Source organism: Lathamus discolor, chromosome 9, assembly GCF_037157495.1.
Source record: "Lathamus discolor isolate bLatDis1 chromosome 9, bLatDis1.hap1, whole genome shotgun sequence".
NCBI classification, from domain to species: domain Eukaryota; kingdom Metazoa; phylum Chordata; class Aves; order Psittaciformes; family Psittacidae; genus Lathamus; species Lathamus discolor.
Window position 1 is genome coordinate 12,358,561 of NC_088892.1, and position 27,772 is coordinate 12,386,332.

At 38.8% G+C, this 27,772-nt stretch overlaps 2 protein-coding genes across 6 annotated transcripts in view; both read left to right on the top strand.

Annotated features, from left to right (window-relative positions):
• MTM1 (myotubularin 1) overlaps window positions 1–3,161 on the top strand; it is a 44,356-nt gene extending 41,195 nt beyond the window's left edge. For 2 of the 3 annotated variants that reach the window (XM_065690019.1, XM_065690020.1), the window contains one exon: window positions 16–3,161. In XM_065690019.1, the coding sequence (XP_065546091.1) occupies window positions 16–183 (168 nt within the window). In that variant the 3' untranslated portion in view covers window positions 184–3,161. The remainder of the gene's footprint in view (window positions 1–15) is intronic. The other variant, XM_065690021.1, reaches the window with a different exon arrangement.
• Window positions 3,162–3,366: 205 nt separating this feature from the next.
• The window catches only part of MTMR1 (myotubularin related protein 1), a 41,398-nt gene continuing 16,992 nt past the window's right edge, over window positions 3,367–27,772 (top strand). Inside the window, exons 1-14 of one of the 3 annotated variants that reach the window (XM_065690015.1) lie at window positions 3,367–3,609; window positions 6,321–6,426; window positions 9,123–9,146; window positions 11,308–11,358; window positions 12,705–12,780; window positions 13,650–13,744; window positions 13,935–14,042; window positions 14,442–14,543; window positions 15,255–15,338; window positions 15,987–16,136; window positions 16,977–17,165; window positions 18,205–18,390; window positions 22,470–22,676; window positions 23,528–23,620. In XM_065690015.1, coding sequence (XP_065546087.1) covers window positions 3,482–3,609; window positions 6,321–6,426; window positions 9,123–9,146; window positions 11,308–11,358; window positions 12,705–12,780; window positions 13,650–13,744; window positions 13,935–14,042; window positions 14,442–14,543; window positions 15,255–15,338; window positions 15,987–16,136; window positions 16,977–17,165; window positions 18,205–18,390; window positions 22,470–22,676; window positions 23,528–23,620 — 1,599 coding nt within the window. In that variant the 5' untranslated portion in view covers window positions 3,367–3,481. The remainder of the gene's footprint in view (window positions 3,610–6,320; window positions 6,427–9,122; window positions 9,147–11,307; window positions 11,359–12,704; window positions 12,781–13,649; window positions 13,745–13,934; window positions 14,043–14,441; window positions 14,544–15,254; window positions 15,339–15,986; window positions 16,137–16,976; window positions 17,166–18,204; window positions 18,391–22,469; window positions 22,677–23,527; window positions 23,621–27,772) is intronic. The other 2 variants (XM_065690016.1, XM_065690017.1) reach the window with 2 other exon arrangements.

Below are 27,772 nucleotides of genomic sequence, written 5' to 3' on the forward strand. Positions count from 1 at the left end.
TAGATTTCTTTCTAGCAGCCAAATCCAATGGAGCAGCGATACATGGAGCTTCTTGCGTTACGTGATGATTATATAAGGAGACTTGAAGAACTACAGATCACAAATAATTCCAAGATATCCAATTCATCAGCCTCATCATCATCTCCCTCACAAATGGTGTCCCAAGTACAAACACATTTTTGAAGGAAATGTTGGCTTCTTCCTGTACTGTCCTATCAAGTGGTGCTTAATGTAGATCTGTAGCATAAAGAGGAAGATTTAAATGCCTTACATTAGACTCTCCTAACAAAGTATTTTAGGCTGTCTTCACTTGAGGACAACTTCAAAGCAAACAAAACCAACTTCAGTTATGTGCCTTTCAGAACCTGTGGACTGGGAATGTTCTTAATCAGCTTCTAGTTATGGAGGACTTCAAGAGTTATTTTGGAATGTCTGGTGCAATTGAAATGAATTTGATTGGTTTCATGAAGAATGCTTTACTTTATTACACTGTAGGTCATCTAAAGAAATTCATGCTCAGTCTTGCATCTCATGAGTAAGCCATTAATGGCAATAGGAATATTCAATCAATTGAGATAACCCACTACACCACATTAGGTAAAATTAGGTATTGTGTATTCCTTTTAGGAATACCTTTGTGGAGTTCATGAGAGAAAAATAAATTCTATTGTAAGATTTCAGAGAGACGTGTTTGAAATTTTCTGGTTACCTGAGAATTGCAGATTTTCCTTTTTTGAAATAAAAATATGGAAGGGGTTTCACTGAAATGCTTCTAATGAAGTTCAGATAGTTCAGTAGATAGTAAAATAAAAGGAAAAAATCTGTTTTTATAAAAAAATAACCAATTTTCAAATGACAATTGTACTGGATTTTGAGAGGTCCTGTTTTGGCTAACTGTTCAGCACTAAATTATCACTGTTGGCAATATTGGTTCTTTGTATTAATACAGAGTAAAATGGTTCTCAAGAAGGTTTATATCATTAAAAACAGACCCCCAGAGACCTTGTTTAAATATCCAGCAATAGCCATAGTATAAATGCTCGTGTTTGTCTTCTAAAAGTAAATGTGCCTGTTTAAATAAGCTTTTATACCAAAGTAGGCAAAAATTTTCAGTTATAAATACTGTTGAAAACTTGTGCATTTTATAGCTTACTGTTTAACTTTTGTTCAACAGACATACTAAGTATTTAAGGGACTTCAGTATACAAGAATTGCATATATACATTGAACCTTCCAGTAAATTCTAGCTTCAAGCCTTCATTTCACAGGCTTCTTCTAAACCTTTAATTTGTTCCTTTTCATGTATTTTTTTAAATAATTTCAAAAGTAGCACAAACCATGCTGCTTGATATTTAATTAATATTTTGCATATTCTCAGAAGTTTAATGATATTCAGGCAGTCCAGGAAATACTGCAATTCCCAATTTGTAGGGGACTCTAATATTGTTCTTTTAAAGGAGATATTTTGATGCTTGAGGCTTCTGTCATTGTAAATTATTGTACATGTGAGTTTTGATCTGCAAGATATAATAGGATTATATATAAATTAAGTTCTGTGTAATTATATATTATATAGTTTTAGAAATTCTGAAAGTTTATAAAGTGTAAATATTTTGCATATGAAAACTAACTTTAAAGCTAGTTGCATAAAATAAGTTGAAGTTTAGAGGACATCTGAATATTTTTTAGAATGGTATTTTTTCAAAGGAATAAAACTATACCGCCTCTTGATTAAATTCAGTAGATACACTGAGTTGCACTATTGTTTTCAGGGAAGTTCAGAGCATACACCATGCAAGTTCTAAATATGCACGATTTATGACTTATTTTTGTCCTCTAAATTTCATTCTCCCATTAATGTTCTTCACTGTGTTTTTCCAAAATAACAATGTTGTCCCAAAATCTTGACTTGATAAGGTAAATGAGATGCATTATATCAGATAAATGAAGAAGGATACTCAATTGTTCATGATATATTTACATTTTTTGAAAGCTATGCATACTCTGGTATATTTGCCTTCTATTTACTTGTGATTTATAAAAAAAGCTATTTTTACTAGAATATTTAAAGTTTCTGTATTTGAGTTGAACGTATTGGGGACATCTCTGAGCAGTGTGGAGAAGTTCCAAAAATCTAGTTGTTTCACTGTGTAAACACTACATGCTAACCTACTGCATTTGGGAGAGTTTAATACGGAAAGGATCTTTTTGCACTTATTACATATATACCATTCTTCATATTACTGCTTCAGTTGAATTTCGGTCTTTGAAGCTCTCTAACAGGTCTGTGTGGGCTTGGATTTTTACTTTTCTTTCTTTCTTTTTTTTTTCCCAAGTCAACAGATAAGATACATTTTAATTCTGTGTTTTATATGGCAATGGTAGGCAAACATAGGTGTGTTTTTAATACAGTACTTTCTGGAAAATACTAGTTTAAAGTTCTGAATGTCAGCATACAAACTGATCTGTGTTAACAGGAAGCTCTTCTTCCCCTTGCGTGCATGATGCGAGCTGTCACTGTGCATGTTGGGCATTGCCTGGTGCCTCCATCCCTTTGGACCATCCGTCCCCTGCAGCCCGCAGCAAGTCTGGGGCAGTGAATGAGGGAGTTCCAGGTGCCGTGTGCCTTTCCTGGAGGGGTAAAAGAGCAGGGATGTAAACATCAGCAGCGCTAAGTGCAATATGAAATGCCCATCTCAGAATGCTGGTTTGGTTTTTTCCTTTCTGTGTTTGTACTTCCATGGACCTGAGTAGATAAACTTTATAAATAACTGAAGCCCACCACCCAAACTAGGTTCTGTGTTGGATGCCTTCTTTATTTGCTTTTGCCTTATTTCCCCCGACCTCCCCACCCACCCAGCATTACTGTTATGGGTATCCTTTAGAACTAACTTGTGTACTACCTCCTTTTGATGTATTTTTCTAACGCTGCATTGAGTTCAGTTGTTGCCTCGCAGTGAGCATTTTGTCATGCTTGAGGAAGCAGCCTGTCGTACCTGACCAGTACTCTCCCTTGGTGACCGTGCCCCTGGAGACCGCAGCACTGCGCTGGAGCCGGGTGTGACTTGTGAAGCGACTTTGGGGCGTTGAGGGGGAGAGTTTAACATCCGTCTGCCATGTACGCGTGTGAGCGGAGGAGCAATAAACATGTCAGTTTCAAACCCTTTGCCTCCGACGGGCAGTTTTCCATGGCACGCGGTCCATGCCTGCCCGGGCTAGTGCCGGAGGGGCCCCCGCCGCCCTACCTCAGCTCCAGCCCGGCCTTCCCCCTCCGCGCGGGGCCGCTGCCCGCCCTCGCGGCGGCGCGGAGGCCTGTGGGTAAGCCCAGCCGCCAGGTGACAGCTCTCGGCCGCCGGCGGGGCCCGAGCGGGCCGGGCTGAGGCGCCAGGGCCGGGCCGGGCGGTGGAGCGGGGCGGGGAACGAGGAGGGGCGGCAGCTCTCCATCCCGGCGGCGCGGCGAGCCCCGCCGGCGGCCGGAAACATGGAGCGGGCGGCAGCGGCGGCTGGGCCGGCGGTGGAGGGTGGCGGCGTGAACCGGAGAGCCGTGCGGGCGGCGAGCGCGGCGGCAGGGGCAGGGTCGCGGCAGCCCAGCACGGAGGCTCTGGACAGGTGAGCGCAGCCGGCCGGAGAACGCGACTCCGCTTCCCGCGCTCGGTGCGGGGCGCCGCGGCCTGCCCTCCTCGCAGGGCGCCCCTCGGCCCGCGCCCCGGCGCCGCGCGGCCCCCCGCCATGGGCCGGGCTCTGCGCGCTTCTCCGTGCCCCGAAACCGGCCTGCAGGCGGGCGCGGAGCCGGGGGACTTGAGTCTGGGAGCTCCCTCCAGTGCGCGCGGGCGGACGCGGAGTGTCCCCGCCGGGAGCCGGCCGTTGTCAAAGTTTCCTGCTCGCGGTTGTGCGTTTTTCATCATTATCGTCATCGATGGCTCGGCGGAGGCCGGGGCTGCAGGGCGGAGCTCGGGCAGGGTGTTTTTGGGCAGTGCGTAGCTTCTCCGCGGACTCAAGTGAGGCTGCTCTCAGCCTTTAAGCGTTCACCCCCGATTGTGTTATTCATTTGTTTCCCGTGCACGCCTGTATTTCCCCTGCAGCGGTGTAACTGAGTTACCGTAGGTGCGTGTGGTGGCTCTGTGCCTGGTGCCTCCGGTGCAGGTGCTCCGGTTTCACACAGGGGCTGGACCTGGCCAGGTGTTGTCACATCTGGTTGTGCACTCACCGGCACGGTACCTCCTGTCTTTAGAAGGTTCCAGCTGGTGGCAGACTACAGAGCTGAGTTCAAAAATCCTTAAACAAGGAGTAGAAACTAGCAGAAGCTTCACCCAGATGAAAAATAAAGAAAAAAACACCATATTTAAGAATCACTGCTTGGTTGCAGTCTCCGTGTTCTCTCTGTATTAGGAGAAATCTGGACTTTTACATTGTTCTAGCGAAGGTGGAAATCAAATGTCCATTTTCTGTCACTGAAACTCATAACTTTGTATTTCTTAATGCACATTCTTATCATAGTTTCCTTGTTTCTTCTCCTCATCTTGTTCTACTCTGGAAAAGTTATAATGTCCATGTTTCATACAATTTACTTATTTGCCAGTGTTGTTGTCCCAGGCTGTGCTGGTGTGCATGACCTCAGGTGAGACAGAATGAAAAGACATGATGGTATTTGTCCTGCTTGACAGATGGTGATAAGTCACAGCTGTGTTCAGTATCCTGAGGTTCACTGATACATCCTCAGATACTGATTGTAGGAGATGGAGCTGCCTTGACATTTTTTCCTCCTGCTGTTGTCTTTGTTGATGTAGTGATACCCGATGAAGATAAGCCATAGAAAAATAAATCCTTTTCTTGATTAACAAGTAAATGTGTATTTGGAAACAAACTTAGGCAAACCCTAGGAGGATGTACTAGAAATTAAGGGATGTGAGAGAAGGAGAAATGGATGGGATCAGGTAAGGTATATGGCAGGATTAGTTCATGCACTCTATTACAAAACAGCAGTGAAATGTTTCCTTTAGTGAGTCTGGATTCAGGTTTAGCACTAACCTGACAGTTGCCTTCATTGTTTGAGCAGGAATACCATAGATGTGTTTTAGTTGCAAAACAACATTTTGTGATCTAGTGCTCTGTAGAATCTTGCAGATGGAGGGAAAGCTACAAAAGTCTATCAGTTCTGAAAGAGCTTTCATGTTAGTTGTTGCATGCAGCTTCACCTTGTATCTACCTATACTGAGAGAGTCAGTGTGTGAAAAGACCCCTTGGTAAGGTGAATTGGTCATCTTATGTGAGTATCCCACCTTCTTATTGTCCAGGTCGTGGTGCATCTGTTGGGTGCCGAGTATGCGCTGACTTCGGTGTCAGTGGATACTCACAGAATCCAAAGCTGGTTTATGAATGAATTCTAAAAATGAATTAACATTTTCTTTCTGTATTTGACTTCCAAATAAGCATTACATCTGTCAAAGAGCCCAGCTGAACTGTTTGAAGAAGTGGCACTTAGCTAAGCTGTGGCTGCCCCGGCACCCAGGGAACAGTTTCCTCTGGCATTCCCAGTTTCCCATCAGTTACTGGTGTTTCTTGAAGCAGACCTAGTGCACTTCAAAGTGGCTGGCAATAAGCTGTGGTTGCTTCTTGCTCTCAATACTACGTTATTTGTGAGCAGCACTAGTTCAGGAGACTGTTCCCAAGACCATCATCCTAGGTTTAGTGCTATTCTGCTGTTCAGATGCTTTGTCCCTAAAGGGTTCTTATAAACACAGTGCACTGCAGAATTCCTTACTGTGGCATGGGAAGGCCTGTCCAAAGATTATTAAGAGATTATTTTATGAGTAGGGAAAAAAATGCCTAACTAGAAGTTACACATTAGAAAAAAATTATTTTCTACATTTAATATTGATATAGAATACAACACTAGCTTAGTTGAAATTTTTAAATATTAGCATGGAGTAATTTAATTTTGAGGATTTAATGAATAACCAGGAAATCATACTAAGGAAAGTGTAAGCAGTTTCCTATTACTTGACCAAATTCATTCAGGCTTTGAGAAAAAAATGTGTGAATGATGACAAAAATTACACTGGATAAGGGAACCAACGTTTTTAGAAGTTCCTAGGACCCTGTCCTTGCTTTTAACCTACTGGCAGCTCAACATCTCTGATAAAATTCTCTTCCCTGATTTGATCAGCCAAACAGTTGCATTCTGCCTAAAAAGCAAGCTAATTTTCATGATATTAGTGATCATTTATGGTCTTGTTTTCTGGATATGCTCAGTTGCTTTAATGTTCTGAATATATGTTTTGAATTACTGCTAACTAATTTGAAATATTCTGGTTTTGCAGCCCAACTGGATCCCATGTGGAATGGTGTAAACAGCTGATAGCTGCGACCATTTCTAGTCAGATTTCAGGGTCTGTCCCATCAGAAGGCATGTCCAGGGACTACAGGGTAAGTGACTTGAGGAATGCATTGATTTGTTTCAGAGAAAAGAGTGAATGATTGGGAAAGTCTTTGCTACCTTGATTATCAGGTGGTAAGTACTTAAGCTATCACTGAATGTTTCAGAACTAGAAACATCTTATTATGTGTAGGAGTCTTTTGAATCTGCTTCATGTTTCCCTCTGTATTTAGAATAGTGGCATTGAAGTCTACGGAATAAAAACTAAGAGAGGTGAAAGGCAAATTAAAAGCCAATGTTTTGAATAAAATGCCAAAAGTGATTTGTCTTTTGATTACTACATTTAATAAAAAAAATAATAAATTAATAGTTACAGGTTTGAAAGTGTTTCTAGTGTGTGTCATTCAGAGTACAGAATTGAGCTTTCCAGATTTCACAATAAAGAATGCAGATATCTTTGTTACCATGTAAAGGACAGAAATTACTATTATTTTTCATTGGGTTACACCAGAGAAAGTTTAACACCAAACAAACAAACAAACAATCACCTTTTTCGTTCCCTCCCAGCAACATTTTTATCACTAAGGTAATGATTGCATAGTATGGTTTACCTGTTAGGTTCTATTACGCTTTTTTACCCCAGTTCTTTCATGTTCATTTGCTGTTTCCTATATGTAGCCAGCCAACTGAACTATCAGGAGTGGAATATATGCAGTTTTCCTTCTCTTACAAATTGACAGAAGTCAGCTTTGTTTCAAGTCTCTTTCAGAAACCCAGGCTTTAGCTATCTAGATCCTTTTTTCTTTCCAGATTTGAAACACTTTCATGGTCTTTATTTAAAATGGCCAAGTGAAGATTTTTATCTTTCTGTTTGTTGTTTGTTTGTTTTTAATTAGATTTTAAATTATTTTCTTGTTAGAAACCGCTTTGTGGTTTATAAGTTTATTGTCCAGAACCAGTGTATTTTAGATTCTGTGACAGCAGGTCGGATTCAGCCCAGGCCTGAAGATGAATCCACAAAATGTTTTTGTCTGTAGCCTACTTAAAAATTCACCTTCACAGAGTTTCACACTATTGGCACAGTCAGCAGTTTATGCTTATAAGTGTAGCTCTTCCATACTATGGCAGCTGAATTGCAAATGCTTACTTGGGTCAAGGCTAAAAGCTTTGATGAAACATTGTGAGAAACCTTGCATAACAGCTGTCGATGTTGTATTTGACCTGTAGATCAAGGATTTCATTTTACTAAAATCCAAGTATGTAAGCTTGGTGTTCAGTTTATCTCTGAGTTAGAACACATTCCTCTGGTATAAAGAGCACTTTTGAATTCTAAGTAACGTCCTTCCCCATACCAAAGTACTCTTGGGTGTTACTTAACAGGAATAAGTCTTTCAAGATCTAATTAAATTCTACATCATTCTCTTCCATAAAATGAAAAGAAAAAACAAACCTGGTGGTATTCAGAATATTGTATATAAATTGTATTTGCCATCATTGCAGTGCAGTGATTTGGAATCCCGTATTTGTGTATAACATGATGGGATTTTTTTATCCTAGAATACCTTTAGTTACATTCAGGCCTAGTATCTTGTGAAATGGTGTCTATGCTTTAGGAGAAGGTTTCCTTTGCACTTAGCTTCTGCAAGAGTTCAGTGGTATGATTAGTTGCTTAGTCAGTACCACTGGCAGGCTGGGTTTATTCATTATTAATGTGGAATTCATGTGTAAAAAGATAATGCCCATTTATAACTCAGTTTTCCTTTGAGACATCTTTCTCTTTTGATGTACACTGATCAATTTTCTGGGTCTTCATTACCTTTGCTTACCTTGAATTGCTGCATTTAGAGACTCTTACAACAACGCGGAACATTCAGGTAGGGCCAGATGCGTGTGTGTGTTTCTGGAACTGGTTCAGGCAGTTCTGTTACTTTCTGCTGGATTTACCAGGAGCTCACTGCTTTATTCTTTCTTTCATCTTTTTTTTTTTTAATGTTTCAATCAATATGTTTCCAAAAATAGGCAAATATATTGATTCTTATATGTAATGGTGTTACAGATGTTACTTTGTTTAACCTGCCTTACCAGAATGTAATTTAGGGGAGGGTGAAGATGCAAGCAAAGGGGCTGCAAATGAAATGGTCAAAACTGGAGAGCACCAAGCAAGCTCTTGCTTGCTAAACCTTTCAGCAGCATGATTTCGCTGAGCTCTGCTGTGTATGTCTTCTCTGACGTATTCTCTGCCTGGAGAGTATTCTTGAATGAGGGGTTCATGTAAATGAAAATTACTTGGATTGTAGTAGCTGAGCATAGACACCTTCAGAAATAAGTTGAGAAGAGCTGACGCTTCCTTGTTTTGCCATTTGAATCTAAAGGATTGTACTTGTACTTGGTTGTACTTCAAGGTTGTTATTGCAGGCTCATTGTCTTCCACCTAGAAGGATTACCAGGCTCTTTCTTCTCTTTTCACAATAGCACGTTGTAACTGGATAAAGTGGTGGTTAGTAATGAACGTTTCAAAAGAGCTTGGCATTTGTTGCATCACTAAAATGAAGTGGCAAGATTGTTTTTAGACCAAAACAATTCTGCAAATGAGAGCTACTAGATCTGTGTCATTCTTTCAAAATCTAGCTATAATTAAAATGTTTGGAAGTAGGGTTCTTCTGAAAATCTGATGAACTTAGATGATATATTTAACAAATCAAATATGTGTGATTTGTTGGATAACCTCTTATATTTTAACTAACAGGTGTACAGGAGGCCTGTTATACGGGTAAGATTACCTTTGGCTAACAGTAAAACGGCCTCCTACCTGTTTGTCTTTTGTGCTGTGTGAGATCTTGGTGTGTCAAGCGTTCTTCTTTACTTCATTAATGGTTTTTATGAACCAGTCAGACCATTTTGCTATGCAGTGCAACAGCTTCTTTGCCATAGAAATGCTTTATATACATTACAATGTTTTCATGAGCAATAAAAGTCAATGTGTAAGAGAGCAGTATTTTTAAATTATGTTTTGAATGTGCAACACTAACTTCAGTTTTATTACATTAATTTTGACAAAATGGATGCTTGCAGCTGAGGCTTACATGCTTCAGACTACAGAGTGCTGTATTAGCAGCTCTAACGTGTTATCTATGCTAAAGAATATTAGTGGTAAAAGCATTATGTCTTTGTCTATCATATTTAAATAAGATACCAATTCTTGCTTGCCTTTGTACCTGTTTTGCTTTAACTGTTACCACCCTTGTAATACAATCAAAAGTTAAGTTTGAACTTAGACACCAGTGCAGTGACTTGGATCTTTTTAATAATTTTGAGACTGGGTCTTGCCTATTGTTCACTGGAGAGAGAAAAAGGGCATGCCTTGTTTTCTTGTCCCTCTCTCTTAGTAACATTTATGGAGTGGGAAATGATCTGGATAGTGTTCTGACATTGTTCATGAAATGTGTCTAACACTTATATTCAAACAAAGACCTCTTGTTCCATCTCAAAACAAGAGATGAAGTCTGAATGATTTCTTTTTCTCATCTGTCGTTTACATATTTGAAAATGATGTGTTTAGTGCAATCATACAAACATACAAGTTGATTCTTTATTTTATTTTTAAATAGAAATAATTGGTCTGGGTTGAGTAACAAAAATTGTTTTCTTTCTGTTTTTTCATAGTTCTTTGTAAAGGCTTTCGTCTTTGAAGGATCTGCTAAGCTTCTTTATCTTTCATTTATTTAAAATCTTTTGGTGTAGTTGCTGGTTGTCTTTCTGGTTTTCTTCCAGAGATCACAATATCTGCTTTGCTTTAATTTCAGAAACAAGGTTTTTATGGTCTGAAATTTAAGTAGTTTCTATGGAACAGTATTCCACCAAAACATTAATGTTAGGAGTTCTTTATAATTTTAAAAGATTTTTTAGTTAATTTCTAAATTTTTGTAGAATTCAAATTATCTGAAGGTATCTGAAGGCCTTCCTTCAAATTTTCCTTAATTTTTAAGGTTGTGTAGAAAGAAAAATCGACTTTAGCAAACATTTGTAAATTTTGACTGAGGGTGGTTTTGCAGTCTTAACAAGTGAGAAGTTCTTTGCATCTGAACTGGGAATAATAGACTATCATGAGCATAACTTCTCTCCAGTTAATAAAGAAAGAAGACAGAAGACCAATTTTGGCTGAATATATTAAAACAATTCCTTCATATGACCCTATGACATTTGTGCTTCTCTCTGGAGTACACAAGGACTGTATGTTTATTAAAGAGATTTAATTAATATTCAGGATTTCCTGACAACATGATGCAAAATTGACACAAAAATGTGAATTGTTTGCGTACTTTGCTATGAAGAATAATTTGGGGTAAATTTACTAGATTTTCAGCAACAACACAGAAGTTGCTGGAAGTATATGTGAAGCCATGAAACTGGAAGTTCAATTAAAACATGTTTTACATGGTGGAGCATTTTCTAATTTGTTGAGATACTTTTATTTGATGTCAACCTGTATTTTCCTTAAAAGACTGCATGAGTCTTCCCCTAATGCTACAATTGCAAGCTGTACTCAGTTTCTTCTATTGATAAGCATGTGGCATACTTTGAATTCATTTTCTTCACTATAAGGTTGTTTGTCTTAAAAAGACAGTGCATGCTTTTATGTTCTTACCTACCAGCACTGACTCTTTTGTGAAAAAGGGAGTATATTTTTCTTTTTGTGCCGTGCCAAATAACATCAAAATGATAGTGCTAACAGCTTGGATTCCTTTCTGTGGGAAGTAGTTTGTGCCAGGAGTAGAAGATTTTGAATAACTAAACTGGAGTTAAAGTATATGCTGTCTTTTTAAGGAAAGTGAAAAAAGGGAAAAAACAAAAGATTCTGTCCTTTCACCTGTTGTCTGCATGTTTTTTCCTGTTACTTCTCTCTTGCCCTACTGCTGCCTCATGCAATGCAGGAGATTCAGGATGGACACAATGGCTATCATTCTGAAGCAGAACCTGATCAGGTGGCGAGTTTTACTCATCTTTCATTCATTAACTGTGTAGCAAGGTACTATATATTAGTACTTGTAGATTACATAGAAATCTTTTTCATGCAGGAGAATCCGTAGAAAGCCTTTAGTGTGCTAACTGGTTACATGCTAGGTAGGGTTTTTGTGTAATGTCAAGTAGTCTAAAATGTAGTACTGCATGTAAACCCCTACCTGACAGATTGCATTCATCCTCTAAATCTGCAAGTATTGGCTGATTCTCTAAATGTCATCTCTTGTGATAGGGTGCTGAATGTAAAATTTTGTTAGTTTAGAAGAAAATCTAAAGCCAGAGATCGATTTAAATATCTTCAGAATTTTTTTATTAATGTGGACTTGGGGTAGTTTCTTGGAGGCAGACAGACTGTACCAATTATTTGAATGTAAATCTCACCTGTGATATAAGAGAAGAGTTATTAGCGTAGTCCATTATATTTATTCTTACTTTAGGATGAAAAATTTGAAATCTTAATATGTCATCATGTTGACCTGAGAGAGATCACTTTCTCACATGGTCCTTAAAAGTCCCGTAAACACTTTTTTCTTGATTAAAATCTTTAGTATGTTGTAGATCTTAGCTGCCAATGAAGGACCCAAAGGTTCAATCCTGTATCATCCAGGAATGAAGCAATTTACCTAAATGAAAATGTATGGAACTAGCTCTTATTTTAAAATTGCTAATTGTTCTTCTATCTTTCATTATTACTTCATTCTTAAGCTGACCTTCTGTATCCAAAATTCCTATAATGGGCCTCTTCTTTAACCTGTGGCACTCTCAATAGAGTATTGATTGAAACAGAGCATCATGGAGTGCTTCTGACTTACTCCTATGAAAAATACAAAGTTAGAATATTAAATAAATAAAGCTTCTGCCATAAAATTCTCTCAGATGAAAATACTCAAGTAAACAGCATTAAAAATAGAAAAAAAATATCATGAGCTTTAAAATGTTCTCAAGTAGATAAAATACCCCAAATAATACCTGCATTTAGCAAAAGACTAACAATTATAAATTTGGGCTGATCTCATTGTTCATGTTTTTGTATGCTATATGTATCTAGCATGTGAAACTACTTGTTGCATAAATGCTTCATTACTAATATGTTACTAACATGTATGCCTGTGTAATAGTTATTATAGCAAGTGTCGTGTTTGTGTTTTTGTTTTTTCACTATGGTACCATTTAATACAGTTGTGCCTTGTAAAAAAAGACACACTTCTTGTGTTCCAGTAATCTGGTAGTAAAAGCACTTTGCATCAAAATGTATTGATGTAGTACAGATGGGAAGTGAGATTTACTCATGGTTTTGGATTTCTGCCAGGCACTGCGGGATGGAAACAAACTAGCACAGATGGAAGAGGCTCCACTTTTTCCTGGAGAATCAATTAAAGTTATTGGTAAGCATACTACTGAGTACTACACTGAATACTGTTAAATCACTACTTTATTTATTTAAAACCAGAATATGGTTTCCTTTTGACTTTTGATATTTTAATTTAATGCCACTTTAGATTAGCCGATTTGGTGTGGATTTCTTTTGTCTTTCAAATCCAAGTGTAGGAAGGAAAGAACAGTTCCAGAGGATGGCTTGCTCCAAGTAGATAAATCAGCTTTTTCAAGGGTTAGTTTATTCCATATGTGTATGGGGTTGTATTTCTGCCTCGGGATGCCAAGGATACTTTATAGATTCAAAAGCTTCAAAACTGTGATAGAAAAGATGAAGCTACAGAAAACTTAATTTCTAGTTCTTAATGAGATTTATTTCACTTTGACCTGTGACAGCAGACTATGTTAGCAGTACAGTATTTGGCTGGAAAAGAATACTAGCTCTTTCAGATAAAAGTGAACATGAAGATGTGGGGCTATAATTTAATTAGGTGGAAGTCAGTTGTGTGCAGATGAGTAATTGGATGGTCTGAGGTGACTGTGAGTGCTTTACACCTCTAGAGCAGGGACCAGAGCCACCCAAAGCTAAGCATACCAGCAGGGTGCTTTGTCACCTGCATGCCTTTACTGCAGCCCATGCTAGCTAAGCCCTGCCCCAGTTCCTGAGCAGCCATGGAACTGAGGAATCTGATTGTTTTCACCATTGAGCTAAAGACAGCTCTCAGTCCTGACAGCATCTGAAGAGTAGGCTTTACTATAGAGGTCAAGCATCAAAATCTTACAGAACTGCTAAAATCTTGCTATTTTTAAATGGAAATAGACTTTTATGGAAGAAATGCCTGTAATAGTAAAACAAAGCTTTAATTGGTCTGTTTTCCAGCTAAAGATGTTATGTATATCTGTCCATTTATGGGAGCAGTCAGTGGTACTCTAACAGTGACGGACTTCAGAATGTATATCAAAAGTGTTGAAAGGGTAAGACTTCACTATTTATCTGCATATTGTTTCACATAGGACTGTTGCTGAGGTAGGTTTCAGAAAGTGTTAAGTTTGGTGTAAGTGAATGTGTTAAATGGGAATTGTAGTTGACTCTGAAGAAACATATGTGAGCAATATTAGTTTGTGTTCCTTCTATTGTGTAACAAAATTGCTTTACAAATTTCAGGATCCACCTTTTGTTGTTGATGTTCCCCTTGGAGTCATAAGTAGAGTTGAAAAAATTGGAGTACAGAGCCACGGAGACAACTCGTGTGGTATAGAAATAGTTTGCAAGGTATGGTGTGGTAGAGATTTATTCACATTAAAGTATTTTCATCTCATTTTCCTGTAAGAGGAATCTGCATGCACATGTGCTATTTTTCTGTCTGTTCAGTTCCCTGTATTTGAACCCTGCTTCATCTAGATAATATATTTCAATTCCTCTTATGATACTTGCAGTCTTAAATACTTCTGCCTTTTGTCTCAAGAGTGAATTCAAAGGAAAAGTGGCTATTTTTATATCTAGCTACTCCAGTGATGATCCTTGTCATCTGATACGAATACAGAACTCTGTTCTAATGTGGATTAGATGATGTCAGTGTCTTAGTGCTACATTTGCCTTCCTTCAATCAAATTTCTTATAACTGCCTTTGTTTTTTTCATAGAGTAAAATAGTGTAACTTATTTTTGACAGGATATGAGAAATTTGCGGCTGGCCTATAAACAGGAAGAGCAGAACAGATTAGAGATCTTTGAAAACCTTGTAACACGTGCATTTCCTGTTTCTAATGGGCTGGTAAGTCTTAAGATGTAGAGCAGGCTGTCACTGGCCATCATCTTTTTTGAAAATGTAGGTGGGGAAATAAAGGGCTGTATAACAACAGTAGAAATGTTGATTCATAAAATCTGTTACAGAGCACCAAGCTACTCTGTCCCTGTTTCCTTGTTGCATTAATTCTTAGAACATTATGTTGTGTTCTGCTAGCAGTGAAGTTAGTTAACTTGTACATAACTGTTGAGGTCTGCATTTGCCTAATGTTGCTGATTAAAAATACATATGTATTGACTCTTATTTTCTGCAGCAGATAATTCAGTCTGGAAGTTCTGTTGAAAATAACAAATAAGTACAATTAGTCTTGTTATTAGTTAGCTGCAGAATGCTATTTCATTTGCTTGTATGGGTATGAAACTAATTGAGAGTTAGGAGACCAAGGTCCTCATCCTGGCTTTGCCATTCAAGTGTTGTATGATCACAGGCAAGTAACTTCAGGTCTCTGTATTTCCTATCTTGATTTTGTTAATTATATAGTATGTACTTGAAGGAGGAAATGGTGTTTCATTTTCTTTCTAGCACAGTGTTGTCCAGTCTTGACTGAAGGTTTCATGTTTGCTGTTAAAGAGTTTTAGAAGTGTTACGTTTGAAATATTTGAAGGTTCACTCTTTTGGAACTTATTGTGCATACAGCCCATCAGACAGTAATTTATGCCTTTGCTTTATTGTCTGTAGCCTCTTTTTGCATTCAGCTATAAAGAAAAGTTTGCTGTTAATGGCTGGAAAGTGTATGATCCAATTGTGGAATATAAGAGGCAGGTAAGTTATAGACGTACTTAGTGTATTATTTTTTCTTTGTCTCCCCCAGGCGCATTTAAACAAGAAAAAAATACTAAAGAAAACTCAAAGTTTTCAACTCTGTTTACATACACACACTATCTAGATCTCCTGTTTAGATAATGAAATGCAAGTGACATTGAGAGTGTTGAGTGCCTGCTGAAGTTGGTAGAAGTAACGTGCTGACTACCTGAGCAAATTGGTCTGTCTTAACGTGCATTCTTAAACCCACATTTTCCGAGTGCTCTTTCTAGAAAATACAGACTTTATAAAAACCTGCATTTAAATAAGCATCAAACGGAAGAATAACTGTTGTTTGTCATTGTGGATCTACAGTTTGATAGTTGCAAAAGTATTTTTGTTTCACTATATGGTCACTTTTTACCTGAGCATGCCACCCGTTCAATTGGTTATTTCACATATCAGTTTTAAAGATAGTAAATATTAAAGACTTTTGGTGTCTTGGTTTATGGTTCAATCTGGAGACCTAAATTCTTTAACTTACTTAAAAGAAAAATGTGGTTGCACTTCTTTTTAAAAAACCATGCAGCCTATAAAAATGTTCATTGCCCCAAATTCATGTGTAAAGATCTAACCTGAAAAATACAAAAATGTTTTGCTTTCATACAGGGCTTGCCCAATGAGAGTTGGAAAATATCCAAAATTAACAGCACCTATGAGCTTTGTGATACATATCCTGCTATTCTTGTTGTGCCAACCAGTGTAAAGGATGATGACCTCTCAAAAGTGGCAGCGTTTAGAGCAAAAGGCAGAGTTCCAGTAAGTGAAACTTCTACAGGGAGGTATAAGTACTCTACAAATTTGTAGCTTATAAGAAATTATTGGAGTTCTTTTAAGGCTTTTTTCATTATTGTTTTTAATAACAGTGGGTTGGCTTCCTTCCTGAAGCAGTGAGGGAGGGAGCAAAGAAAGAAGAATTAGGGATTAGGCTTGATGGGTTTATAACTGAAGAGAACAACTACAGTGTTGAAATGTGAGTCTAATTGCTTGGTTATTGTGCCATATAATAAATTTTTGTTTGGAGTTAACACTTCTAAGCCACAATGGGATCTGGCGTTAATTCATGTTAGCTTGTGTTCTGATTTGGTGTGGAATATGTTACTGTCATAGCAGTTTTATTAAGAATAGACAAGTTTTGCAGGTAGCGTAGGAACACCTTTAAATATATTAAATAGTGACAGTTTTCATGCCATAGATCTGCTTACCAAGGTAGTGTACAGGTCCGTAGACTTCCACACAGAAGAAGTTTTTTGTTTTCCGTTGTTTCTGGGGGGGGTTCTTGTTTGTTGTATGTTCCTTTGGTTGGTTAGTTGGTTGGTTTTTGTTTGTTTGTTTTTCTAATTAGTAAGATGCAGCACAGGCTTAGTTTTTATTAGAAATAAAAGCTAAGATGTTTTGAATCACTTTGCATTTCAAGTTGAGATCTGGGATGAGCAGTGCTAGTGTGCTCTCAGTATGGTTTTGTATCGGCTCGTCCTTAAATTTGCATTTGTTGATTTGCCAGGAAGAAACATGTAGACAGTATAATTGTGTAATTGCACTCTGGTCTACTGCTTTTATAGTAGTATAGTAAACTGAAATAATTTTCTTTTCTTCCAGGTGTTATCCTGGATTCATCCGGAGAGCCAAGCAACAATAACACGATGCAGTCAGCCGTCGGTCGGCCCAAATGATAAGCGTTGCAAAGAAGATGAAAAATATTTACAGACAATAATGGATGCTAATGCTCAGTCACATAAACTGATCATCTTTGATGCCAGACAGAATAGTGTTGCAGACACAAACAAGGTAAGTTCGTATCATAACTAACATAAGTAGTTCTGTCTTTATTACAAGGCTAAAGATTGAGTAAGAGATGAGAATGAGGAGACCTTGATGTTGAGATGAAAAAGGGTCTCTAAAGAGGGCATGGAAAGGAAGGTAAGCTGCTTGTAGAGTTTTGGAAGGGCTGCCAGGAACTGAAAGCAGCATGAAGACATAGCTAAGAAATGATGTGGTAAAGCCCAGAAAAGACCAAAGGTTTCAGTAGTAGCAGTTATTTTTCTTCTTCCTAGTAGCTGGTGCAGTGCTGCTTTTTTTTACTTTAGCCTGAGAACAATGCTGACAACACACCAATGTTTTTGGCTGTTGCTAAGTAATGCTTACTCCGACCAAGGACTTTTCAGTCTCATGGTCTGCCAGTGAGGAGGGGAACGGGAAGCCAGGGGGAAGCAAAGACAGGACACCTGACCCAAACTAGCCAAAGGCATAGTCCATACCACAGCACGTCATGCCCAGTATATAAGCTGGGGGGAGTTACCCTGAAGGCCCTGATCACTGCTCGGGTTGGGCTGGGTATCGGTCGCGGGTGGTGAGCAATTGTATTGTGCATCACATGTGATGCATTTATTGTTTCCTTTTCCCCTTGTTATTTCCTTTATCATTATTATTATTGGTGGTAGCAGTAGTGGTTTGTGTTATACCTTAGTTACTGGACTGTTCTTATCTCAACCCATGGGATTTACATTCTTTCTATTCTCCTCCCCATCGCTCCAGGAGGGGCAGGGGGAGTGAGTGAGCGGCTTCATGGTTCTGAGTTACCAGCTGGGCTTAAACCATGACAATGGATGTATTATCATATGTAGGCTCTTACAATTAGAATTTCTTTCATCTAAAAAAAAAATAGTCTAGTGCTTCTTAGAAAAACAAAAGCCAACAATATGTTTTTATTATGCTAAAATAATTATGTCTCAGAAAATCCTGAAACCTGACCAGAATAACTCTCAACTTTATACTGAAATCCTGTGTGTGTTCTTTTCTTTGTCTGTTTTTACTTTTTGAATGACAGGCTAAAGGTGGAGGATATGAAAGTGAAAGTGCCTATCCAAATGCAGAGCTAGTCTTTCTGGAAATTCATAATATACATGTGATGAGAGAATCCCTGCGTAAACTTAAAGAAATAGTTTATCCTACTATTGATGAGACTCGGTGGTTATCAAATGTGGACTCCACACATTGGCTGGAATATATACGGGTAAAATACTTCTGATATGAAAAATCAGTTGTGTTTTTAAACCATGTTTTTAACTTGCATTTCTGAAAATATTAATAAAATAATGTCTAGATTAAGCACATTGCTTTCATCAGGGTAATCATCTTAAAACCCCTTAATTTTTAAATCAGCATTCCATAATAACTTCATGTTTCCAGTTTTATGTATTGGTATGTAATGAGTTAATTCCTGATAGCACAGTATTGTATTTAGTGTTGGACGATGTTTTATTTTCTTGAGAAGGAATGTTTGTGAGCAGTCCAGGGTTATCCCTGCTTTTTTGGAAGAATGCCCTGGGAACTTCAGATTCTATTTGAACAACTGCCCAAAGGCCTTGACTGTAAAACTTAGTCTTTCTCATCCTTCAATGCAGTGTTGGTTTTCTTGTGCTGAGCACCTACATGTTCAGGGCCTGTTTATAGTCAGCACTCTACTGGCTTATAATCTGTTCTATTATTTAACATAATATTAAAATAAATCACTACCATGCTCAGTTTTACACTCTGTTTCACTGACCTCTGAAATATTTCATTATCACGTCCACTCTCCTGTTTATGATGAATATGGATGGAGTGGAATATGTTTTATTAGCAACTTGCTCAAATGTCACTCATGCAAAACATGTTTGGGATCGTTGATTAGTTTTACTCTTCTATTAACTAGTGATTGCTATCTGCTGTAGGAGAACCAGTAGAGGGAGCAAATGCTAAATTAAGAATTAAACAAATTTAATGATCTTTTGGGACAGTTTAATGTTTTTATTCTCTTGAAGTTGGACTATTTCAAATAGCTTTGGGAACCTGAGTATCTGGAAACCTTTTCTGATCAGCCTGGCATTTAATGTGATAATCTGTGTTTAAAAGTGGAGTTGTTTGGGCTGGTGGTCACCTTTGAAGGCATTGAAGTCATTGACTTCAGTGGGGTTCCTGGGCTTGGACCTGTCTGAAGTGGACCTTGATGCCATTGTTGCACAGATGACAATAGCATGGCAATTTTAAATTTCATTTAAATTATTTTAAAGAGTTGACACGCACATAACATTTTTTATAGACATGTCCCTTACGTGATACTTAACACTTATGTCTTGACAGCACAAACTGTGGCCTGATTTCTTACAAGATGCCACTACTGTGTTGGCAGTGCTGATAGTATCTCCCTGTGCTTTTATCCAAGAATCACTTGTCTGCCTTCTCTTCCCCAGGCTGAACAGCCCTAGCTCTCTCAGCCTGTCTTCATATGGAAGGTGCTCCAGCCCCCTGATCATCCTCATGGCCCTCCTCTGGATTTGTTCCAACAGTTCCATGTCCTTTTTATGTTGAGGACACCAGAACTGCACACAGTACTCCAAGTGAGGTCTCACAAGAGCAGAGTAGTGGGGCTGGATCACCTCCTTCGACCTGCTGGTCACGCTCCTTTTGATGCAGCCCAGGATACGTTTGGCTTTCTGGGTTGCGAGCACACACTGAAGCCAGCTCAACGTTAAGTTTCTTGTCGACCAACACCCCCAAGTCCTTCTCCACAGGGCTGCTCTGAATCTCTTCTTTGCCCAGTCTGTAGCTGTGCCTGGGATTGCCCGAACCAGGTGTAGGACCTTGCACTTGGCTTGGTTGAACTTCGTGAGGTTGGCATTGGCCCACCTGACAAGCATGTCAGGGTCCTTCTGGATGGCATCCCTTCCCTCCAGCGTATCAACCACACAGCTTGGTGTCATTGGCAAACTTGCTGAGGGCGCACTCAATCCCACTGTCCATGTCAGCGACAAGGATGTTGAACAAGGCTGGTCCCAACACTGATCCCTGAGGGGCACCACTCTTTACTGGTCTCCAACTGGACATTGAGCCATTGACCACAATTCTTTACGTGCGGCCATCCAGCCAGTTCTTTATGCACTGAGTCTTTCATTTTCCCTTTCTTGAAAATGGGGGTTATATTTCCCTTTTTCCAGTTGTAGGGAACTTCACCTGACTGCCACAATTTTTCAAATATGATGGCCAGTGGCTTAGCAACTTCATTTGCCAGCTCCTTCAGGACCTGCGAATGGATTTCGTCAGGTCCCATGGACTTGTGCACATTCAGGTTCTTAAGATGATCTCAAACCTGATCTTGTCCTACAGTGTCTTCATTCTCACAGTCCCTGCACCTGCCTTCCAAATGTTATGTAGATTATTTGTATGTTATATAGATTAGTTTTCTGCTTTTATTGAAGACCAAGCTGTTTTAGTATTTGCATTTTTTTAATGCAGTGAACTTTGGTAACTGAGGTTGGGCAGAGAAGAGATTCAGAGCAGCCCTGTGGAGAAGGACTTGGGGGTGTTGGTCGACAAGAAACTTAACGTTGAGCTGGCTTCAGTGTGCGCTCGCAACCCAGAAAGCCAAACGTATCCTGGGCTGCATCAAAAGGAGCATGACCAGCAGGTCGAAAGAGGTGATCCTGCCCCTCTACTCTGCTCTCGTGAGACCTCACTTGGAGTACTGTGTGCAGTTCTGGTGTCCTCAACATAAAAAGGACATGGAACTGTTGGAACAAATCCAGAGGAGGGCCATGAGGATGATCAGGGGCCTGGAGCACCTCCTGTATGAAGACAGGCTGAGAGAGCTAGGGCTGTTCAGCCTGGAGAAGAGAAGGCTGCATGGAGACCTCATAGCAGCCTTCCAGTATCTGAAGGGGGCCTACAAGAATGCTGGGGAGGGACTCTTCATTAGGGACTGTAGTGATAGGACAAGAGATAACAGATTAAAACTTAAACAGGGGAAGTTTAGATTGGATGTAAGGAAGAAGTTCTTTACTGTAAGGGTGGTGAGGCACTGGAATGGGTTGCCCAGGGAAGTTGTGAATGCTCCCTCCCTGGCTATGTTCAAGGCCAGGCTGGACAGAGCCTTGGGTGACACGGTTTAGCGTGAGGTGTCCCTGCCAATGGCAGGGGGGTTGGAGCTGGTTGATCTTTAGTCCTTTCCAACCCTAACTATTCTATGATTCTATTGTCCCATAGAAGCTTTTGTGTTTTTTACTGCTGTTTCCATCCTGGCATCCTTCAGTTTTACCATAAAAGACGTTACCACTGGAAGACCTAATCAGTGAAAATTGTCTCTAAGGCATGGTTCTTAAAATAGCTTCCAAGACTGGTCTTGTACGCAGCTTTTCCAGTGGATGCTGGCTTTTCTACTTCCCAGAAGATGTTTTTACATGCCTTGGAAGGGAAAATGCAAGTATTTTGCAAGATTCCATTTTCTGACGTTGGAATGCAACATAGGAATTTCTCCTGGGGTCCTATTCTAGTGGTTGGTTTGGTTTTTTTTTTCAAGTGTTTTTCCGTCCTGTAATAGGTCATGTTATAGAGACAAATCTTTACAGGAGAGGGATTATTCAGCTGTTTTAAAAATACTGCAGAGCAGCCTAAGTGAACAAGAGAGGGGTTTTTGTTGTGGGGGAGGAGAATAACAAGTTCACACAGGTGATCTCAGTCCTGTGCCATCTCTATCCTTTGCTCTCCAGCATGCTTCTGAATCATGCTGTTAATGGTTTACTTATGGGTTGAATACAATGTATGATTCGTGCACCAAGTAATCAGCACAGGCTCCCAGCCAGGGGTGTCTGGGTTTGTTTGGATTGTGTTTTGATTTAGATTAGCTGGATGGTTTGTCCCTTTTCTAAAGGTAGTAGTTGAAAACTAAAAGCTGAGGAAGAAAGAGTGCTTGATTACTGTGATAATGAACTTTGAAAACACTGATCCTTCAGCCTTTGGAATAGGTTACAGTGTTTGTGTCTGTTCATCATGGTACAGAAGTTTAGATTAAATTTAGAGGAGATTATTTTGCGATGTGCTACTAACAGTGGAGGCTGGTTAGAACTCTCTCTTGGACAGCAGAGTGCACACAGGTTTGTACCTCTTGGATTATGCCTACCACCATTCAGAAATCTCCAATTTAAAGCATTGTCATCCAGATGATTATGTAATTAATAAGAAAGTTTAATATATATTAACATTAAGAGTATAAAATTATAACTTTTTTGGGGGTAGGTTTTTGGTTTGTATTTAATGTTTGGTTTTTGTTTGTTTCAGATGCTTCTTGCCGGGGCAGTTAGAATTGCGGATAAAATTGAGTCTGGTAAAACATCTGTAGTGGTACATTGCAGCGATGGTTGGGATCGAACTGCACAGCTCACAGCACTAGCTATGCTTATGCTGGACAGCTATTACAGAACTATCAAGGGGTTTGAAGTTCTCATAGAGAAAGAATGGATAAGTTTTGGCCACCGATTTGCGATGGTAAGCTGAAAGATTTTGTATGGAGTTTGTCAATTTCAGAGCTTGTATTTTGAATAGCATGTTTTCTCATAGCACTCTGATGCATTTTTGTTATCTCTGGTGTCCTTCTTTTAATGGTATGATTACGTCAGAGAATTATGACCTGTTCATTTTTAACAGGAAATCTCTGTGTGAGGTATTATAAAATATCTCTGTGTGAGATAATATAAAGTAAATAAGAATGAAGTGGCTTGAACATAATGGTTAGAAAAAATCACATGGCTTTTTTGTAAGGAAGAGAGACTGTAACACATTGCTTGATCTTTAACAATCTTATGAATGGAGAAACAAGGAAAACAATTAAGGTGTTTAGAAGGTAACATTGCTGGAACCATTACCCTGATTTAAGGTTCAAGTGTAATTTAACACATGGGCTAGAAGGGAATTAGGACATAAATTATTATCATGTTTTGTGGGCTCTGACTCTGGGATGGTTTAAGGAGAAATGACATGTAGTTATGGCAGGTGGATATGGAATAGTTTCTGTTTCAGTACAGTCTTGGTAAATACCTACCAGTTTGATCCAACTCATAGAGATAAATGGTTGTGCAGGAAAAGAGGGGAAACAACTGGCACAGCTTTGTTGACCAAGTGTAGTTCCAGCTCTGCTCAACAGCAAAGACATATACATGTGAATATTGGAATGTGTTTTCAGTAGTTGAAAAATATGGGTTAGCATTATGGAATTTTATATGCAGTTTGCCTGTCTTGTTCCACCACTGGAACATATTTAAGAGTTTCTGAGCTTTTAAGTGTTGGGTCAGTACTATAAATATACTAGACTGAAATTAAAAGTTTGATTTGACTTTCAGCGAGTAGGACATGGAGATGATGATCATGCTGATGCAGACCGATCTCCTATTTTCCTTCAGTTCATTGACTGTGTCTGGCAAATGACAAAGCAGGTAAGATGTTTACGAGTATATTTCTAAGAAGTCTTAGACTTTATCTTGGAAACATAATGCAGTTAGGAGAACACATTCCTTTGCAGAGCAGTAAAGAGTTTTGCTGAAGTTGGTTGTGCAGTGACTGCACCATGCACACATACAGAAACTTTTGCTCAAAGTTTCCTCCACAAGAAACTAGAGTAGAAATATGATTTAAAACCAAAATACCAGCAATCCTTTTTTGTTTAAAATAGGCTTTCAAAGGATTTTCTGATTACATAAATGAGGGTTATTGAGGAGGTAAATTATTTGCATTGCATATTCACTGATAGAGTACATTTTCATACGGATTTATATTGTCCTCAAGAAACAACAAAAATACAGGCTGATCGTGAACTGAGGGGAGGAAAGGGTTTTTCTGTATGTGTCAAATGTTAAATATAAGTTAATGTTGGCTTCATTATGCATACAGGACAGCCTTTCTAACGTACAAGCCTATTCTCAGATAAATTTTATTACTTCCAGCACTGCTGTTAGCTCTGGTTCAGGGGAGATCTTGGAAATTACTGATATTTGAGATATCAAAATGTTAAAATTCTCATTTTTTTTTTTTTATGTTACATTATAGCACGGCTTTAGCCTTTGTTTTCCTTACTTGCACCTCCATGACCATAAACCTAAGATTTTTCTGAGCTTTTATACTGCTGTTCCTTAATGGGGTTACTGAAATAGGTTGTCCACATGAAGGCTTTATTTCCAATGAAATAGAAGTGCTTGACTCCTCTTTTTGTTTTTTAACTCCTTGAAGCCTAACATGGATCTATGCTATTATGGTAAAAGCAATTATACTGAAGTCTGCATAGTATGTGATTTGTTTTGAAGAGAGGAAGTTAACTGTCTGGTTCCATATGATTCTAGGGCTCTCAGGTCTTTTAGCTTAGTCTCCTTGTTCTGAACTTGGTTCTTAAAACCTTACATCATAGTTTCCAAAACTTGTATTCAAAACAGTCATCGTTAGTGCTTTGCAAAAGTTCCCTGCTGTAATACTGGGCCCTTGTTCAGAGTGCCTTGAAAACTGTTGCTTTCCGTGTATCTGTATTTCAGCGTTAATGTGCTGCTTAGTATAGCTGCAGAAAATAAATGAAAAATTCTGCCCCTCTCAGAGGAAGGCTAATAGCAACAGCAAAAAGAAGCAGTTCTAAACACCTGGCAGGAACAGAAGTCCTCTGGGGAGATCCTTAACTGAGAGCAACCTCTTCTATTTTTGTGATCACCCTTGCCGCCTCCTGTTTCTTGCTAGAAACAGTTTAGTTCCCTCTACTTGAAAAAAAAAAAACCCAACAGACAGGGGGGCAGAGAGGAATCTGTGAAGCATTTTGCCAGTACCACATCTGTTCAAAACCTACATCCAGAAACTGCTCTGAAATACGTGAATGGCAGCGCATTGTGAAATCATTCTTGTTCCAGCAGGGTGGGGGAAAAAAAGAAAATGGCATTCTTGGGGAGTTCTTGCCCACTTATTTTTATCTTTTAGTTGGCTTTTAACACCTAGAGAATACATGTGAATATTGTGATTACCTTGACATAGACCTATGAAAATCAGGGTTCTGTTTTATCCTTGTGTAGATCATTGACTTGTAAAACAGTGCTAGTTTAATATTTTAGAAACCATGGTAAACATATGTGAAATATTCCAAAGCTCAAATAAGTGTTAATGACTGCAGGAAGGTGTCAGGGCCGGTGTCTGGGCTTGGGCTCAAAGCAGGCAAAACTTTTGGGTTCTGAGAACTACATTCTTAAAACAGTCAATGCAGTGAGAGAATCTCTTAACTTCCTACTAAGATACAAATTCCCACATAGCTTCAGACAGTGAAACTTGATACTTGACAGCCTTATATCTTCCCTTGGTTTTTTATGGTCTTCATGACACACAATTACAGTAATGAGAACTGGAGGGGAGTACAATGATACCAGATTTTAATAAAAAACACATGGTGAAGTAATTTCTCTGTTAGTAAATTCTGATGATTTTGAATAGCAGATATCAAACTGGAAAAGCCACAAGTGATCTGATGCAATACTGATGCCCTGTTAAAAATAAACAAAGCTGTAAAATTTGCATGTCATATTGCAGCTCAGCTAGCAGCCTTCTGCCTTTCATACACAGTACCCACACAGGAGGAAGGTTTGTTTAATGTTGGTAGAAAGTTGCATCCTGTTCGTTACTGGATGTCATCCTTTGCCAGAGATTCATTTTCACTAGTTTCAGTGGTGTACCCTGTTATGATTCAGCTGACCCAATTCAGTCCAATTCCACAATCATAAGAACTATTTTGCAAAGTGTTTTGACTTTAAATGTTACTGTAGTAAAGAATGAGTTCATTGATTAAAAAGCAAGTTTATTTTGCATGTTTCTGAATCAGATGCCACTTGCCATCATCAGACTTCTTGAACAAGAGAATTCTTCTTTTGAATACCTCCTTCACAAAAGCCCCCAACAACTCCAGCAGCATCAAGTGGGAGATTTTAATGACCCATGTGTTCTCTCACAATTAGTGGATTTGACAAGAAGTTTATTTTCATTTGGGGAGTTTTTCCACCTGAATCTTCAAACAGATGCTAATAGGATTGGAACTACAGAGGAAAGCATTTTTAGGTCAGTGATTTTTCAGCAGCGGTAATAAAAGCTTTACAGTCTTAATACATCAGCTCCAACAGTAGAACTCTTGTATCCAACGACAGGGTTTCAATAAGTGCTATCACTTATTAATAAATTAGTTGGAGTGCAACCACTGATGTATGGAATTTTGAATATGCTTCACTGGATTGGAATAGCAGCCATGTCAGCATCCATCTGATTAATATGGACCCGTCACAACACAGAACCCTAATGTGACAAGGCTCATTAAGTGCTTTCAGCTAAAAAGAGTCCCTTTAGGAGAGGCTTTTGTCTTCAAAGTTATTTCCAAATATTATTTTGATCCTTTGCAAATTGTTGTTGCTCTCTGTATCTGATTGCTGCTTTGGGCTGGACACAGAGATTGAGGTCTGAAACCCACTGAATTTTCCCCTAAGTTTAGCACACCTGCTTATCAAGTTCTGTTGATTCCTTTTTAAGATCATAGGTGTGCTATCAACATCATTGTATTGTAATTGAGTTTAGGCATGATTTCCTAGAGAGAAGGAAGTGCTGTAAATGATGATGTGAATTTTTGAAGTGATTTTGAACATGACTGAAAAAGAAAATTCGATAATCTTAAGCCCCTGGATGTTTTATGAAAACAAATGGCTAGATAATTGAAAACAAACCAGTGATTTGAGAGAGAAGCCCCAGTGTGAGCACGCTGTGCTGCTGAACAGTATACCCAGTAGAAGGAAAGCTCCCATTCATTCATTTTGTGAGCCATGATATTGACGATTTCCCTAATCACAGTTTCCAGATGAAAGTTGGCATATCTTGCCAGGTCTTGGAAAGAGAATGTCTTTGCAGTGTTTGACTTAAATCAAATGTTCTTTTGAAAGAACATTGCTTAAAACTTAGATCTTTCTGGGTTTAATATAAGCACACCCATTGTGTGTTACTCAGTTCTTTGCTTTCACCATGAATAAACATTTGCCCTTCGTTAAATCACAGACGACACTGAAGAGGAGTTTCTAGATCAGCTAGTTCATCCGCAGTCCCAGTTGCTGTGTTATTCCTCCCAGCTATACTTGCCTTTTGTCTTTTTTTATTTAAAGTAGCTCTTGAGTCACTCTGCCACGGTGTTCAGTATTCTTCAGTGGCAAATTACAGAAACCAGTCCTCTGCTTTTTCAGATGTAAAATATTGACTTGAGATTTCTCTGTATAGCAGGAAATTCTTCCTTCTGAATCTGTAAACTTTGCATTTTAGACTTCTGTAAAGATTTATCCTTTTAGTGGAAATGGACAAAATTTGTTTCATTTGTCCTGAAAATTAGCCTCTTATAACATTCTGTGTCATGGTAATGAGAGAAATGTCACTTCTTAAGTTTTCCTTTAGTCTTCTAATTTTTTTTTTCCCCTCCTAAATGTTTATCATTCTGTATCTGTGTTTGCAACCCTTGTCATACTGAACACAAAGTTATTTTGACACATCAAGCAGTTGCCATATGCAGTCCTATCGTAAAATCTGATTGAAGTAAGACCTTT